At 43.2% G+C, this 17,753-nt stretch overlaps 1 protein-coding gene across 1 annotated transcript in view; it reads right to left on the reverse strand.

The window, feature by feature from the left end:
• Nucleotides 1-17,753, reverse strand: part of LOC138590857 (ryanodine receptor 3-like) — an 80,690-nt gene that overhangs the window by 47,116 nt on the left and 15,821 nt on the right. Inside the window, exons 16-32 of the mRNA XM_069661260.1 lie at nt 15,397-15,500; nt 13,079-13,162; nt 12,681-12,840; nt 11,439-11,586; nt 11,068-11,270; nt 10,807-10,981; nt 10,254-10,462; nt 9,979-10,167; nt 9,149-9,159; nt 8,863-9,039; nt 8,567-8,732; nt 8,091-8,177; nt 7,443-7,669; nt 5,795-6,599; nt 5,268-5,468; nt 2,471-2,573; nt 1,765-1,896 (exon numbers count right to left, since the gene is read on the reverse strand). Of these exons, the coding sequence (XP_069517361.1) occupies nt 1,765-1,896; nt 2,471-2,573; nt 5,268-5,468; nt 5,795-6,599; nt 7,443-7,669; nt 8,091-8,177; nt 8,567-8,732; nt 8,863-9,039; nt 9,149-9,159; nt 9,979-10,167; nt 10,254-10,462; nt 10,807-10,981; nt 11,068-11,270; nt 11,439-11,586; nt 12,681-12,840; nt 13,079-13,162; nt 15,397-15,500 (3,181 nt within the window). The remainder of the gene's footprint in view (nt 1-1,764; nt 1,897-2,470; nt 2,574-5,267; nt 5,469-5,794; nt 6,600-7,442; nt 7,670-8,090; nt 8,178-8,566; nt 8,733-8,862; nt 9,040-9,148; nt 9,160-9,978; nt 10,168-10,253; nt 10,463-10,806; nt 10,982-11,067; nt 11,271-11,438; nt 11,587-12,680; nt 12,841-13,078; nt 13,163-15,396; nt 15,501-17,753) is intronic.

Below are 17,753 nucleotides of genomic sequence, written 5' to 3' on the forward strand. Positions count from 1 at the left end.
CGCCAAGTTTTAACTTATGTTTTCAGTATTTTGCTCGGGTAACAAAAGCACGATTGGATCAATGCTTAATGAACATTAGTTTTAGGTTTAACTTGAGCCAATGTGTACATGAACAAAATTTTATCCACATCCTCAAGCCAATCACAAATGAGATTTTAGATCCCCCAGACTGAGGGGTGGACAGCAATGATGTAAATTGCGCTATGCTTAAGTACATTTTTTCAGTATCTGTGCTTTACTTTTAACTATTTTGGGGGAAACTTTTTACTTTTACTCCTCCACATAAGAAAGGCAAATATCCTACTTTTGACTCCACTTCATTTCTATGAATGTTCTCATTACTCGCTACTTTTGCTCTGAAGTCAGCTGATGAATTTTCTTTTCTTTTATAAAATCCTAAAGACAAGAAACTGTCGGTGTGTCCGAAACCGCATACTATCATACTAATCATACTAATCATACTAACTGTGACGTAAAATTGAGTATGTCGTGCGTTCTCATCTCATAGTATGCAATTTTGTGTATGCGAGAAATGCCCGGATGTATACTAGATCGTCCCGGATGTTTGAGTATGAGATGGGAGCTCACTGGTTGTACTCAACTGCCCCAAAATGCATTGCGGCTATTCAGCTTCTGCTATGGCGGAGATGGACCAGAGATCAGACCGGACATATGTAAACGATTAAGTCACGTGATACGGAGAAGACGGCTCTGAGTATGATGCCAACTGCATCCTAATAGTCAGGTTAGTAGGCAGTATGCAGTGAATAATGTTTGAGTATGTAGTAGGCAGTACGTTAGTATGTGGTTTCGGACATAGCACGAGTTTGTGTTATTCTGCGTGTGGTTTGTCCAAGTGGTGTTGCCGAACCTGTACCTGGCGCATCTCCATGGTTGAACGTAGAGCAAACGCAGAGCAAACGTCACTGAGATCAGGCGGTTCATTTAGTGCTGGTAATGATGGCTACGGCTGACATTTTCCCTGGTCATCAGGTATTTTTGGTTGTTCCTGTTATTTTGGAGCAATTCTGTAGTTTAAAAATGTAAATAATTTTACACTGCCAGGTCAAGGCGGGATTAATACACTTCGGTTACATCTTGTCTTTAATGTAAAATGTACGGAGGCGGAATGGTGTGATGATGTTGTTCTGCCTCTGAGGCGGCATCAGAGGCGTAACAGGGACAAAACGGCGTCAGTGTAAACAGCAGAGCCAGCAGGGCGGAACAGCAGCGCCGTGTGTGTGTATGTGAAGCACGCGCTGTTTGTTTACATCTCACGCATATTTTGCTCCCGCAAGGTAGGAACGCCGTGTAGAAACACGCTGAGACGGCTTAACCGGCGTTGCTTGGTCCAGTGTTTAATGGCAAATGAGGCATCCAGGCAGAGCTTCATTACGGTGCTGTGATGTAACCAATGAAAAAAGGGCTTGTGTGAAGTTTGCATGTTCTCCGCGTGCATGTGTGGATCCTCCCGCGATCCAAAAACATGCTCGTTAAATCAATAGATGACTCTAAGTTGCCTGTCGGTGTGAATGAGGGCATGAATGTCTCTATGTGTCAGCCCTGTGACTGACTGGCGACCAGTCCACGATGTACCCCGCCTCTCGCCCAATGACAGCTGGGATAGGCTCCAGCCCCCCCACAACCTGAACAGGATAATCGCTATAATGGATGGATCACCGAGCCCACCCAGAGTAATACAAAGCAGGTGTACAAATATTATACTAGCAATAGTAATGTGTAATACTAAAAAAACGTCCTCACATGGTGCAGCCTGCTCCTTCTCCCTGGGCTCCTCTGCCTTGTGAGCCTGCCCTTTGATCTTGTTCACCAGCATCAGGAGGCGACCTTTGATAGACGTAGCTTGCTCGTCTTCGTCTTCCTCCATAGGGATTCCTGCGCGGCACAAACAGACAGACATATAGTACATAAATATGATCAAAGCTTATTAAAGCAATATCTCTGCAGAGCGCCGCTTCCTGTGGGGTTAGCGGACGTGTCATGTGTGCAATGCGCAATATAGGATGAACAGTATCTCCGATTACTTTGCCATTTCAATTCTGTTATTGCTCTCTGCGTGGCGGTGTACCATGACAGGTCTGAAACTGCCATTAGATCTGTCGTACCGCAGAGAATTGGGCAATTCAATTATTTATCAAAACATCAAGATGTCAGAGCAATCGGAGAAGCACTGAGCTGTAACTGCTGCAGAGAGAGAGAGAGATGCAGAGAGGGAAGGAGAGAGGGAGAGAGTGAGAGCATCCCTGCAAGCAATTACTGCTAAATTCGGCTGATGTATAAAAAGCCAGTTATGTGAGATTTCTTATGCTCTCTATATTTCCTATTTGATATTCTGCTACAATATGTGTTACAAATTCTACAATCAGCAATATTAGATAATTGTATCACGTTTAACACAATTAAGCTTGTTTCATTATAAAGATTACGTTCTGCAGGATCAGCATCTCACCACAATGCAGCTGCAGCTGGTTGTGGAAGTCGTACAGCTCCTCCTGGATGTCTGTCGGACACGGACAGTCCTCGCCCGTACTGAACGTCAGCAGCATGTTGATCTACAAGATAGAAATATGAAAGCAGATGCTTACAAATAAACAAAGTCTGGTGATTGTACCCGACTTTAGCTTCTAAAAACAGTTTAATTCTGCCTCGGCGCTCACAGGCCAAAGGACACTATGACAAGTCATTAAAGTAGCTGTGAAGCGTTGAACTCCATCTCCCGCTGTGACCCTTAAGGGACACTGTACATGTGTGGTTGAGCGTGCACTCTCTCTTGGAGCAATGACACCACAGACGTGAAGGATGAATTGGCCTTGAGGCTTTGTTCCACACACACACACACACACACATGCACAAAGAGAGCGCTATCAGGACCGGCTCTCTTTCACTCTGAAACCAAAACCAGCAAATTCAGCGACTGAAAACAGAATCTGTGGATGAGGAGAGAAGCAGAAACTGGCCATGTATGTGGGAAATCACAGTTACATAACATCTCCCAGTGATTTATCCAGTTACATGCATCATTTGAAGCAGGGAGCCTGCAGGCGCTCTGTGTGGTCACATGTAATAGATTGTAAGATTCATCATCAGCTCTAACAGATGCACACTTCCTTTCACTGTGGCTGCTTTAATGTTATTATTTAACATGAATTAAGTCACTTGGAAGATATGTGAAAGATTTATCAGTCACGTGAGCATAGGGTTGAAGAGCTGTGGAGCTGCACAGGGTTCAGATGTCACAGCTGCGGTGCAAGTAGGTGAAAAGTGATGCCTCCAATTGCACCGCTACCACCACCCGTGTCATGTCACATGATTATATGAAGTCAAATCAATATTAAACCAACAATGAATACATATTAAAGACCGTTTGAAACACACAGAAAAGTTTACATGTTTTGGATGTTCCCAGATGTTTGTCTGAGTATGTTCTCATTCTTGAGTTTGCTTTGTTGCACCTGCTGCCAGTGGGACACGTTACAATGTCACTGCTCAATTAGTCTCATTTTAATGTCACTTACGATTTTGGCTTCCAACGATTATTAAAAAAACAGATTGTTTTGCCGCACTCCGTTTCGCAACGACGCTCTCGTTTTGTCCTGTGATATAAATCCAGCGCACCCCTCAGCAGTGACCTTTTCCCCGCCCACACTCACTCGCCAGGCTGTAGCCGCACGTAGTTCAGTCCGAGCCAAGATGCCAGAGAGGGAGTCAGCAAGAAAGGTAAAAGTAATTCCGTTGTTTGGAAACACTTTGGTTTCAAAGAGTCTGATGAGGAGCAGCAACAAATAGTGTGTAAGATTTGTTACACGGTGGTGTCTGCGCCACAAGAGGAACACGACCAATTTGTTTAATCAGCTGAAATCCAATCATTGATTCATTATTGTAATGATTATTAATACATTATGTAATTCAATTTATAAGTAAGTTAAGTTTTTCAGTTGAATGTTTGAAGTTCAAGAAAATGCACCGTGAAAGACCCTTCTGTAAGAAGAAAGTTAAATAAATGGTTGCTGTTCCTAAGTCAATCAATAATCGTGATCTCAGTTATTGACCAAAATAATCAGGATTATTGTTTTTGCCATAATCGAGCAGCCCTAGTTACAATGTTACAATTTCATTTAGCAGACGCTTTTGTCCAAAGCGACGTACATCTGAGAGTTAACACAACACAAGCAACGGTCAAGACAGGATAAGTGCCAACAAACGGCTTCAAGTGCGACCGGACACTGGTGCCGACAGGAAGTGCACAGAGGCAATGCACAGGGTGTAAAGAAGCAGATTTTTTTTTTCTTGAACTTTATCATCAACAACAACAACAATGTCAACGCTGTCATTCATCATGAATATCCTAATCAACATAAACAACATCCTCAAAGTCGTCATCATCAATAGCATCAATATGATTAAGAGGTGTTCATAAAGAGCTGGGTCTTCAGCTTCTTCTTAAAGGTGAAAGGGACTCTGCGGACTGAACAGAGTTTGGTAACTCATTCCACCACCGGGGGACTACAGAGGAGAAGAGTCTAGCTAGTGACTTGGCCCTGTTGGGATGGGAGAACCAGGCGCCTTTCAGTGTAGACCTGGATGAGGGCGTTCAGGTAGGCAGGAGCCGTTTTTGTTGCTGTTTTGTAAGCCAGCAACAGGGTTTTGAATCATCTGCAGAGGTTTGAATGTGCATGCAGGAAGGCCTGCCAGTAGGGAGTTGGCAGTAGTCAAAGCGTGATATCACGACAGCCTGTGTTGCATGCTCTGACAGGTAGGGTCTGATCTTCCTGATGTTGAACAGGGCAAATTGACGTGACCGAGCAATCAAGGCCACGTGAACCTTAAAGGTTAGCTGGTCGTCAAAGGGGACATACACATACAACATTTTCATGATTCTTATTCTCTTATTCATGCATGAAGTAAGGTCTGCTGACCCGTCAACCTGAGTCGTGGTCTCTTTCTCAAGAACAATTGAAATCACCTGTGCGACTCAAATAGAATATATATAATTATTATCACATACATACACATTTGTATGTATTATATATAATGCTTAATATACAATGCATAATATAAGAAGCATAAAAATGTATTAAAATGTAAATATGGCCTGGTTTCTATTTTGGTGAAGCGCTCTAAAATTTGACAATACACCAGTCACCCACCGTGGCACCCTGGCTCATTAGACAATATGCCTCATTTGTTTACACGACCTCTCTGTCTTCCTGCCCAGCAGCCCTGCAGTGACTACAGCCTCCTCTCACCTGTTCTTGAGGGGGCGATCTGAACTCTTTGGTCTTCTTCGCCGTAACAGCGGCCGACATGTTGAGGGCCAGCATCAGCTCGTTGTAGCGGAACTTCTGGTTGTACTGCAGCTTGGAGACGAAGCTGTCGGAGAAGGACACGATGGCCTCGATGCGGTGCTTCAGCTCGCAGTCGCAGAAATAGTGGAGCAGCTCGCACATCTGTGGACGAGACGAGGGGAGGAAACACACGACGAATATCACTGCTTCACACCTAGATGCAGCTGTCACAGAGAAGACAATTATCTGTCTGGCTTCTAATTATCCCAGAGATCATTTGTTCAATATGTCACACAGCCGTTTCATGTTTGACTGACTTCTGATGGCTCTGTAACAGCAGAGCAGTTATGGAGCATGTGATTAAGCACACAGCTGTCTTTAGGAGTGAAGTGGCACTTGATGAAGACGCTCATTGATTTTACATTTGCCTGCCGTGGTTTACACGCATATAAGAAGAATCCAGATGGTTCATATGTCCTCACACTCACCTGACGTTTAACAGGCTCTGGCAGCCTCTTCTCCAGCAGCCCTTTAATCGGCTGCTTCGCCTCCTTAGCCGCCTCCTCCTCTCCAGCCTCCACAGCCTTCTCCTCCGCTCCTGTGAGTCCTTCTTTGTCTGTAGCCCCCGTAGCCCCCTCCTCTCGTGCCTCTCTGAAAACATTCGGGTCAATGAGCAGTAGGATTTTATGAACGTCCTCACTGCCGAGCACGCCCATGGTTAGCAAGGTGCTAATGAGTTTTAGGATTGGCACAAATTGGTACTCCACGCCTCCTCCTACAGGGTCCCTGATGTGGTGCCCGCCACCCTGAACAGCCTCGGTCAACATCGTAATTGCTTTTTCCTTTAAAGCATCCAATGGGATCTGAGGACTGTAGAGATGCTCCCGTTTGGTGCTGATGAAACAGGGCGGAGCAAAGTTGAGGCGGGGTTTGAGCGAGGTGCTGAGCCCCACCCCTGGCGGGAGGTGCTTTTTAGAAGCGTCAGAAAAGAGGCGAATGGAGCGCGTCTCAGCCGTGACGGGGATGATGAACTCGTCTTTCATCATGAGCCGTGCCTCTTTAGCGGTCTCCAGGTGGGTGCTGATTAAGACGCTGTAGAAGCCCTCACGCAACATGCCCGACAGGTACTGATTGTCGATGGTGTATAGGAGCTGTGATTGGTCCAGGTGGCTGCAGAGGGCGTGGGCCACACGGGTGTTGCCCAGAGCGCAGAGGGCGCAGTAGAGCTTCAGGGTGTGGTAGTGGAACATCTTCATGTCCTCCTGCTCAGACAGCTCCATGATGTCCACACACCTTGGGAAGAAGTGAGAAAGAATAAGCGAAATACAGTTTGATGCCTGATTTAGTTTTTAGAAGCCAGAAAAGTTACAAAATTTGTACACAAGACAATTTATGTTTTTATAGGGAGTATTTTAAGAGGGGTATTCGTCAGCTAACCCTGGAAAGCTCCTAACTGGAGTGTCAGATTTAGACTCCAAACTGAGACTGTGTAACATGCAACATGGCACCAAAATGCTTGTTTGTTAAATTAAGGTTGGATCGATCCTTTCTGATGCATTCGAGGACGTCAAGAAATCTAAACGCTAATTGGCTTTCCCAAACGGCGTCTATAAATTTGAATTTTTTGATCCAGAATTGTTTGCTGCACTTGCCTGCAGATATCTGTCAGAAGCGAAATTGTCGTCAGAGGACCGATTAACAGACGAGACATGGGTCAAACTATAAAATCAAAATACACGGCAAATACACTTTTCTCAAACATGGTGTCTGTATTATAGTCAGTTTTTATCATGCTGTGTTCATTTTTCAAGTTTTATTTTCAATTAGTTATTTGATGCTTTAAAAAGGATGACATACCATCTTTGTATAGTCATTGCTCTCCACATGGGCTGTTTTTTCTGCTTACACCAAAGCTGAACTAAAAGGGTACTACAAACGGAAAACAGAACACTTCCTGTACTAAAATCCGGTCGTTCGCCTACATATCCTACATTTTTATGAAGAGATTACTCTAAACTTAGCTCTTAATCTCCTGACTGTAGCATACATCTTTTTTCTCATAATGTTCTTAATTTAAATCAGCTAAAACCCACTGAGTAGATACATCTTACAAGCACAGTAAACCATGTACTGTACCTGTTCTCCTCAGGTATGTGCACGGCCAACATCTGCAGAGGCTCCACACACTGCACCACCCAGCCGTGTCTCTCGTTGACCCTGGCTGTTTCCACCTTGAGGAAAGTGTTTGGCATGCGGCTCCACAGCACGGCGTTGATGGTCTGGACATCTAGACGGGGCGGACACTGGGGCACCGGGTTTTTATGCTCGCTCTTAAAGATGGCGGACGACAGAGGCATGGCGCTCTGGAGAAGTCACAAATCCAGGTTATTAAACACCAATCGAGCATTAAAAGGCTTTTTAGCGTCACACCACTGCCTTTATTTTCCATCAATGAGTCATTTCTCTTTCTTATTGTGCTACTTTTCTGGTTTAGTCACAGAATCTTCTCTCTTTTCCCTGATCCGAAAAAACTGACAGAAGTTCATCTTGTTGGTGCAGCTTGTGAAGTCATTAGCATGCTAATATGTTAGCCTAGTGGATGCAGCTGGAGGGTGTGTAGCTTCATAATCCTGTGTGGAGCTGCATTTCTAAACACATTGTAAGGTAATGCGGTTTAAATAGAAAGGAGCATCCTCTGATATTTGCAGGATTGTATCGTCATGGTGTTGCAGACATCACACTTCTAATAAAGTTGTTATTTACGGAACAATTAAGGGACCCTACCTTTATTTTAGCCAGCTCAAACTGAAAGAGGTTCGGGCTGGTGGGCTGCACAAACACGGCAGGGAAAAGCTTGGTGTTTGGTTCCACCTGGAGAAAACAAAAGAGCAAACAGGAAGTACACGTCAAGGAGCAGAGGGAGAGCGTGACTTGCGCAAAGCAGCTTAATGACGCATCACGAAACCTCACCACAGCACTTAACGCGTGTCTGTGTGTGTGTGCGTGTGTGTGTGTGTGTGCATGATCACTGGAGAGTGTCGGATGGCGGGATGACTCAGCGGCGGGTGAAGCGTCACAGAGTTTCAGTGAGGGAGAACATAAGAAGATTATACCCTTCCAAAGGTTCTGTCAGATTTAGTTCTCAAAGTAAATCTGAACTAAGTCCAAGTCTGAATTTCAACAATGCAGACGTCACGACTCTGTTCATAGAAATATGCAAAGAGGGAAGACGGATTTGGCTTATTCCTCGAGTTATGTACCTGGTAGGATGTGGATATCTCCTTTCCATTGACAGTGAATGTCACCATGCCGGTGGACAGGTCTATCAGACAGCCGATCTCCAGGTCCACGTTTGTGCGACTGGAAGCGTGAGCAGCGCTTGTCACATCGCCGCCCCACACCATGTAGCAGTTACTCCGCCTCACACTGTAAGAGAACAAATATCAATCATTCAGCTATATTGAAATAAGGGCAGCATCTAGGATTTAAAAGCAGTATTTAAACAATCAATACCAGGGTTATAACACACTGTAACGTAAACAACAACTCGTCTCACCTCTCGTGGACTCGTCCTCGCTCGTCACCCAGAGTTACGGTGACTGTTCTGTTTTTACTGAGGTTAAAGTTGTTGCTGAAGTAATGGTAGTCTGGTGTAACCCATCCAACCCACACGCCGGCAGGGTCCTGACCAGCGAAGACTCTTACCGAGTGATGGTACTGTAATGGCACATGGAAAGGTTCTTCAATACCACAGCAATCTTAGAAGTCATCGGCTACAATCTGATGACTATATAGACTCTGGGAGCAATGCTGAACATGTCGGGCATTCCTGTTTAGCCAGCGATAAGACTTCCTTTTCAGTGTGCTACTTTGTTTACAGTCCAGTTAGCAACTTGGAAAGCTACCCTGCGTTGAGATCAAAAGTGAGGCGAATTTCGCCCCCGTAGATATGTAAAAAAAGTTTTGAAAATGCATGTTCATTGAATGGAGGTTTGATCGATAATTTCTGGTGCATTCGAGGAAGTCGGGAAATCAAAACGCTGAACAGCTTTTCTTTTTAGTTTTTTAGTTGGGGCCGTGCACAGTACAACTGTTGGGCCAAGAGCGTCAAGCGAATTTGTCTCAAGTAAAACTTTTGATGGATTGTTAGCTCAACTTGCATGCAGATATCCGTTTACAGAGATTAATCAGAGGCTAAATCGGACGGACGGGTTTTCCTGCATACGCCGCAGCCTGCTGATACCTGATTGGTCAATACTACGCGTGCCAACACATGCTACATTGTTATGCAGAATCTGTAAACAGAGAGTAATACCATGGTGATGCTGCCGTAGTCCACTCGTCTGCTTTCCTCACTGTGTCTCACGGATCTTAATGGATATCTATGAGGAAACACATTCAACAGGTGATCATCAAATAAAACCAGGATATTTCTACAGTTTTCAGGTCTGAATGGCTGAGTAACGTTCAAAGCTGGTATAAAATGTTTGAAGAGCATTTTTAACCACACAACCTTTACTTCAAATGTTGCCATATCAATAACTGAAGCTGATCTTAAATGTGCACTTTATCATCAATAAACTTAAGGCAGATCAGGAAATTAGCATGTAAGCTGTAATTCTGTGGAAGGTTTAAATTGATAATTGTGGGGACGCGAGTACCTGTGTTTCACTTTAAGTGTTTCCTCCTCGTGGACTCCGTTCATGTCCACAACAGGACTGATTTTAAAGACAGAGTGAAACTCTACAGGCATGCTGAGTCGACAAAACACCATATCTGCGTTACTGTTCTGGGTGCCAAATGACTTGTGGGTGACTTTCAGACACGGGGGGCTGTCGACCGTGCCGTCAATCCTGGTGACCTGCAAAGAAGAGAGAGACCTTGCCGTTCATCTGATGATGCGATTTTTTGTCTCCAACGAATAATTCCAATGCTGTTTTTTCTTACCGCGATGTGGTTGTGGTCCTTTGGCACGTTCACGAAAGTAGGCAGACGCTTGCTGAACCACATGGTGACCTCTCGGTTCATGTTGACGGCGAAGGGTTCGAAGCCTTCCTGGAGGCCGCACATGGTGTAGTACTTGAAGGTGCTGGCGTCTTTCCCCAGATTCATTCGCCCCACCTGAGCCAGACCGAGGCTGCACACTGGAATAAAACCTGAAGGACGGCCAGAGGAAAGAAGAAGGAGACAAGCAAAGGAAGTCCTGTAAGAACACAGACGCAGCAGAACGGGAGGCAAAATCAATCCCGCTTTTTTAAAAAGCCAATTTACAAGTGTCACATTAAATAAGGGAGATTTGGTTACAAGGAGCCACTTATTTTTCACTTATATCCCCAGAGTGGTCATTCTGGGTTAATGCTCATCGCTCTGTCTGTGAAGGCTTTATTAAAAGATGAGTGACCAACAACTCTTTCTACAACCACCTTATCAGTCTCGCACTCTGCGACCTTACATTTCTATAACTGGCAAAAGCCACATCCACTTTTTCAGGTTTCCTCACCATCCTCGGTTTCAAAGTCGGTGAAGCAGAGCTCGGAGCCCTTGGTGGTGATGAGGATCTCTCCGTTCAGGGTGAAAATCATGGACTTGTCCTCCATGTTGATCATACAGCCGACCACGTCTCCAGCGTGCCAGCACCGCCCGAATAAACGGCTGCCCATGTTGAGACAGTGACCCTGTGTATAGAACATGGATACATCTTCAATCATTTATTCTAAGTTTAAGTCTTAATAAAGGTGAAGGGCTTTGTTTCCCAGCTCACCCTGTATCCATCAAAGACGAAAGCGAGCTCATCCGTGCCGAGCTCCAGGTCTGGCTTACATCCCGGCCTGGCCCAGCCAACTCTCATGTCTCCTCCCGTCACGGCCTCGAATTCAAAGTACCACTTCCCGGTCTTCACCGCGTAGGTCCTCTCTACTCTGAAGAAGCGGATCTTATCGATGCTGAGCCGCTCGACCACTTGTCCTAATGGGTGGAAAGGACGGACACAGTGTCAGCTCGTAGATTCCAAACCATCATAATCTCCTCCAAGAGAAATAGAATCAATAAAGTAACCATAAACTAAACCTTACCGACTTTAAAATTTGAACATCTGTGTGTTTTGAGTGGCATACACCCATGACTCAAACTCACCGCCCTCCTGGTCCGAAGGCTCAATGTTGTATCCGTAGCCAATCAGAGTGCGGATAGCCTCCCGCAGGCTGTCCCTGTTTGACTTCTTGGTGCGCTCATCCAGCAGAACGTAGGGAACCAGGCGAGGGTTACGCTTACTCTTCAGATCCTGCAGGGGAGGAGAGAACATTTCATGCACCCATTTAGAGCAAACACATGCCTAAACCATCCCTGGTTATGGCATCAACTATAGGCCGGCTCAAGTGGGTCAGCTCAATCACACTGTTGTGTTCGTTACAAGTGGACTGTCAATCCCAGTAATTAAGGAGTTAATTTGCCATTTATTGCCATCATTCCCGCCATCGTTTCGGTGTCATTCATTTCCCATAACAGTATTCCCACTGGGGTTTCGAGCGGCTACCATGGAAGTATCTTGTTAATGCTACTTAAGCCGATTTGCGGAGCTTAATTTGAAATCTCGTGCTAGTTATGCAGATCGTGGGCTGTTGTAACAGCATTCCCTGATATCCCTAAAGGGCTTAATAGATAATCATTTCACACATTCTAATCAGTAACCTGGTCTCCTGGTGTCAGGTACGACTCTTGATCTATAAACTGCAAAAGAAATATGAACAAACATCTGCTATATGGTGTTTTACCAAGTTGATGCAGTTCAGGTGAGTTTAAACGGCAAACTAAAGCTCTAATTAATTGTTATTAATATTAATAATAATTTACCATCCTTTGACTTTGCATGCATGCACTTCCTGTTTTTCCAAGATTATTTCATAGAGCATCAAAATATAGTTTTCACACGTCATAAAACAGCAGTGGTAAAGCGTATGATTTCAGAAGAGTGTGTTATATCTAATTTATGGCAGCAGGACCAAAATACACTGAGACCTGGCAGTCAGCAAACGCAGTCCGAGCGCTTGTTCTTTCAGCAGATGTAAAGAGACATCGAGCTGCTTCGGTACAATATGTTCTGTGTCTTGTTGCCTGTAAGTGCAGAACATCTTGCTGCATACTGAATAATGGCATAGAGCTAAGAGATGTCAGGCTAAACATGCCGTCTGACATGTCCACTGGTGGGGTATAGACTGCATGGGAGGTGCATCAATGAAGCATGAAGGAGAAAGTGAGCACATAAAAAATACAGAAGCAAAGGAGAAAAACTTCAATAATGTATCTTGTGGTTTGTTTTGTGTTAGACTTGCATCAAATGAACTGTTTTGTTTCTGTACACAAACACATCCAGGGTACCTGCTGAATGCCATAGGTCCATCCCTGTTTGATGCGGTCCTTGGCCCACACATTGTGCGCATTCTCTGCCAGTTTGTCCACCAGCAGCTCCTGACCTGGAGTCAGTTTGATGTCAGACAGGTCCAGAGGAGTTGGCTTATAACCATTGGACATCATGTAGCTGCAAAACACCAAAACAAAACAGATTTATAGAAGTCATGAAGGGTAAATCCACAGCTAGGAGCTCACCCAAATTTCTAACCTAATGTTGATCTTCATGGCAGTAAATACAGGATGTTAACAGTAAAACTAAATGTCCTAGAGAGTGAGACAGCGTTTTAACAAGAGCAGAACTTTGTTTAAATAAGAAACGTTTGTTCTGATGGAATTAAGACTGAAAAATAAGCATGCACACTTACTTCTTGGGGAGTTTGATCTTTTTCAGGGAGCCCTCAGCATTTGGATTGACCTGAACTACTCGACAGCCCAATGCCAGCAGGGTCCTAAGGGTGAAAACAACACAAAGAGTGTGAATTAATCATTGTAATATAATCCACACAGTGACATTACATCTGATTTAAGAGTACATGTATATCAAACAGCATCAATAAAGGGGGTTGGGGGAGTTCAAATGGAGCAGTGATGGGTTAAATTGTGCATGTCCTAATCTGTCAGAAGAAAAAGTCCAAAGAATCCCCGGAGGGAAACACCGGTTGTGAAGTGCTCTTGACAAATTCTCTTCACACCTTCTGAGAGGACAAGGAGACAGTAAAAACTAGTTTGATGTCTCAGAAACCCATCAGTGTCACACAGATGTGTCTGCCACAGCCTCAGATCAAGATTAATCACAGCAAACTGTGCAGTCTCCTGTGTCATTTAGAGAGCATCTATGTAAAGCACTGAGCAGAACAGAGTGTTGTGATGAACACAGGGGGGCGGGAAAGGACTTGGTTATTAAGAAACACTGAAAGTTTCCTAACTTTAAGGTATGGGTCATTTCTGCATCTATTACAAATATGTTATTCTTTATGAGTATGTTCTCCTATTTACTATAGCAGCTGTCATTACATTTCTTTCATGTAATGCTTTCTACACACTTTTGCACAACTATAACATTTAGATTTAGATATAATATTTAGACTGTTAGATATAATGTGCTTGATAAAACTAAATATTTAGCTAATATGCAAATTCTCACTGCCGGTAAGAGGAAGTATACCAAAATAAAAGCTCTAGCGCAAGCAGCCTCTAACCAACAATGAATAAAGCCTGTGTGACTCCATGCGCTCCTCAAGCTGTTGCCAGCTAATTCGCCCAACACATTGAAAGGGCCTCCACAGACAGAACCCTCCAACTTGCACGTTTTCTAACATGCTATCCAATGTACGCATGTAAAGCTAGCTAACGTTAACCCAGTACAGATTAGCTTGTGACACAATGAGTGTCTACTGCAAATATTACACAAATGACACAATACATAGGCTAACCCATCAAAGCTTATAGTGGGCTAACATTAGCTAGCTTTACATGCTAACATTGGATAGCATGTTAGAAAATGTGCGTGTTAGAAATCTTACCGAGTTCCGTCTGTGGTGGATGCTGTTGCTGACGTCGTAAGATTCAATTTGTAAATGATTATGTCATGAACATTCACTAAAAGGGAGTATGAGTTCATCACTACTAAATCATCACTTCACACGAGGTCCCCATTACGTGCTAAGACTTGTATCACCCCCAAGTAAAGTGACATCGTAATACTCATTTGTAAATGTTCGCATATCAATCAATGTATGAAGTAACTGTGAATTAACATTCCATAATTATTGATCTAGTGTAAACTAATCACATAAAGTCACAGTGACGTCATCATTTCTTAACGGTGAGCAACAGGAATTCATGGTACATCCTTAAATTATCATGAGTCATGCATCAGTTAAGTTACTTCAGCATTACATAAGTATATAAATTGTACCCTTAATGTAAAGTGTTACCAGGTAAATTATTTCCACAATATCACTGGTTACTGGCTGTGGCTCAGTGGCAGAGTCGGTCGTCTTTCAATCGGAAGGTTGGAGGTTCAATCCCCAGCTCCCTCAGTCTACATGTGGAAGTGTCCTTGGGCAAGACACTGAACCCCAAACTGGCCCCGGTGGCATAGGCAATGGGTACGAGTTTGATAACTGATTGACAGGGCAATCAGGGCACTTTACGTAGCAGCCTCTGCCATCAGTGTGTGAATGTGTGTGTGAATGGGTGACTGTTACATGTAGTGTAAAAGCAGCTTTGAGTGGTCGCAAAGACTAGAAAAGTGCTATATAAGTACAGTCCATTTATACTGAAAACAGCATTCAAAGTACGCTATTGTTGTCCTGCAGCTACATGAGGAGGTTAGTGCAGGCAAAGCAGACGTAGAATATGGAAGACATGCATTGGCAATATCCTCTGAATCCTTCCACAAGAATTGCACTGGAAGATTCAGAACTAAATGTAACTACAGAATATTATTATGCTGAATTATATTTAATCAACTAAGCTGTGAATACATTTGTTAAAGCTTTCTGTTCTCTTGTATATATCTTCAGCCTTATTAATGCTCATAACCGGCTTTTAAAAATCAACAAAGTCACATCTTAATGTAATTAATTGTCTTTCTGCGGCTCCGTCCTGGAGTCTTTTTCTATGTCTCTGGAATAACAAAAGCACTGTGGAGAAAATCAATCCATAAAACTGAACATACTTAAGAGTTTCTGTTGACATCTGCAGGTTGTAGTTCTTTTCTGTCTCTGGCAGCTTGGAGAAATCCACCAGGCATGGATGCTGCCGTTTATTATCATCCCTTATCTACGGGAGAAAGAAGAGTTACAGAGACAGTATTTCAACTTTCCTTTGTTGCCTGAAACTCTGTCCCGCAGTAACTCTATATGCATGATGGAAAGTTCACTAAATATATGCATATGGAATACACAGCCTTGTAAGTCAGTGTCATTGCTCACCAACAAGGAGAGGGGGGATGTGCTGTAAATACAGGCTGCAGTGACAAGACAGTCTACTCTAGTGAACATGTTATGAAAGAGGAAGAAGGGAGCATGTTTTCTTGGGTGAGATAGAAAAGTGCACGGCTGGAATACCAAGTGAGAGGTGTAAGGCCTCTTGAGGCTGCACCTTATGCCAAATAATCCCTTTGGCAATGCTGCTCAAAGGAGGGCGGCATGGCAATCGCGGATGTTTACCAAGAAAACATGCAGGGCTGTGTACAGATATGCAGCTGTGTGTGTGTGGGTCCAGTGAACACCAGCCAGCTCTTTTGTGAATAGTACAAGAACTCTACAGGAAATCTCTTCTCTGGCAGATCTTCCTCATACGGAATTACACTTGTGGAACAGACAGCAAATAAAACAGGTTTTTTTATGCAACACTGGCTATCTAACAAACACTGCTGTGCTTATCCGACACCTACTGTGAATGCTGCTGTAATTAAATACAATGAATGACAACTCCTATGCAAGAGAATGAGATGCAGTGTAACCACATCGAAACTGCCAACTTGGTGACATATTCACATGGCAGCCATTTTTCTCTATTGTCATGTTTAGGTTGTGAAGCTCAAATGCTAATATAATGTCGTACTGCTGTGTTACAGGTTGTTAATCGTATTAACTTGGGATTTCTGACAATTGTTATCAACTCACTACTTCAGAGAAATTTAGTCATACTACAAGATAAAACAATATATTGGATAACCGATTAGTCAGACAACAGCTAATGTTAGCATCTAGCCACTTGCTACATTACTGTTAGCTAGGAAGTGGCTGACAGCTAATATTACCGTTCGTAAGTTTTACACATTACAATAGAATAGGCTTAGATAACATAACATAGGTAACAAAGTTTAGAACAAATAACTAGTTAACCTACTTACAAGTTAGCCAAAGAAGTTATCCAAGAAGTTCTTGAATGCGAGAATTAGCTTAAAATAGGTAATGATAATGGTTTATCAAATATGTTGTTTTACTTTGAACTATGGCCAGATTTTCTGCAGATTTCAATTTCAATTAACCTGGAATACAGCTGCGCAACAGCATTTGTGCTCCCCACCCTGAGTGTGAAGTCAGAGGAAAAAGGCCGCCCTGTGAATATGTTGAATTTGACATTAGCCTCTGACCGCCCTGAGATTCAGTAAGAAATACTTCAGATTTAAGTTTCTTAAACAGCCATTGTGATGGAGCGTTGGGAAGCGATGAAAGCTTGTACAAAAGCTAGAAGTGTAAATAATAGAAGGAGGATTTTGATGCATATATTTGTATTATAGACATAAGAGCTGTGTTCCATATTATTGAGTTGCTATCTGTTCCTTTAAGGGCAAAACAGGTCGCTTTGGTGTCATCGTTTAGCTAATGCAGCATACAATTAACCAGAAGGTCACTTGGGGAGTGTTTTTCCTGACCATTATGAACTACAGACATGATGACATGCAGAATTAAATTTGTGTTGTGTTTTTTTTTTTACATATTCTGGTGTTCTGCTTCTTTATTTGCTCATACCAAAGATGGAAACAACCTTTGAAGGAATAATTGGATATTTTGGGAAATACACTCACTCACTTTCCCATTGAGAGGACTGTCTGTTAAGTATGCAGCTAGAACATTAGGGCAATTAGCTTAGCATCAATACATTAGGCAATGGGGAAACAGCTAGCCTGGCTCACTCCCACACCTCTCCTTCCTGGGATCCTAAGCACACTAATTAACACTTTGTATCTCATTTGTTTAATCCCTACTCAACGTCTGGAGTCTGGTTGTATTTTTGACCTTTGAACAGAGCCAGGATAGCTATTTTTCCCTGCCTCAAGTCTCTGTGGTAAACTAAGCTAAGCTAAGAGAGTTTTATTGATCTTTTCAAAGAACTCTCAGCAAGAAAATGAACAAGCATTTATCCCAAAATGTCAAACTACTACTGCATTAAAAAAGTGATCGATTGGCTTACATTTAGATGACAGACTGTGTCTTTAAAGAATCAGTGACAAGAAAAATAATCACAGACTATTTAAATACAGACTTTTCTTTTGGTTAACTGCTTCACTGACATTGCCAAACA

This window comes from Semicossyphus pulcher, unplaced genomic scaffold (assembly GCF_022749685.1).
Source record: "Semicossyphus pulcher isolate SPU_LCO1_2020_fin unplaced genomic scaffold, fSemPul1.0.p SCAF_14, whole genome shotgun sequence".
Classification (NCBI taxonomy): Eukaryota; Metazoa; Chordata; class Actinopteri; order Labriformes; family Labridae; genus Semicossyphus; species Semicossyphus pulcher.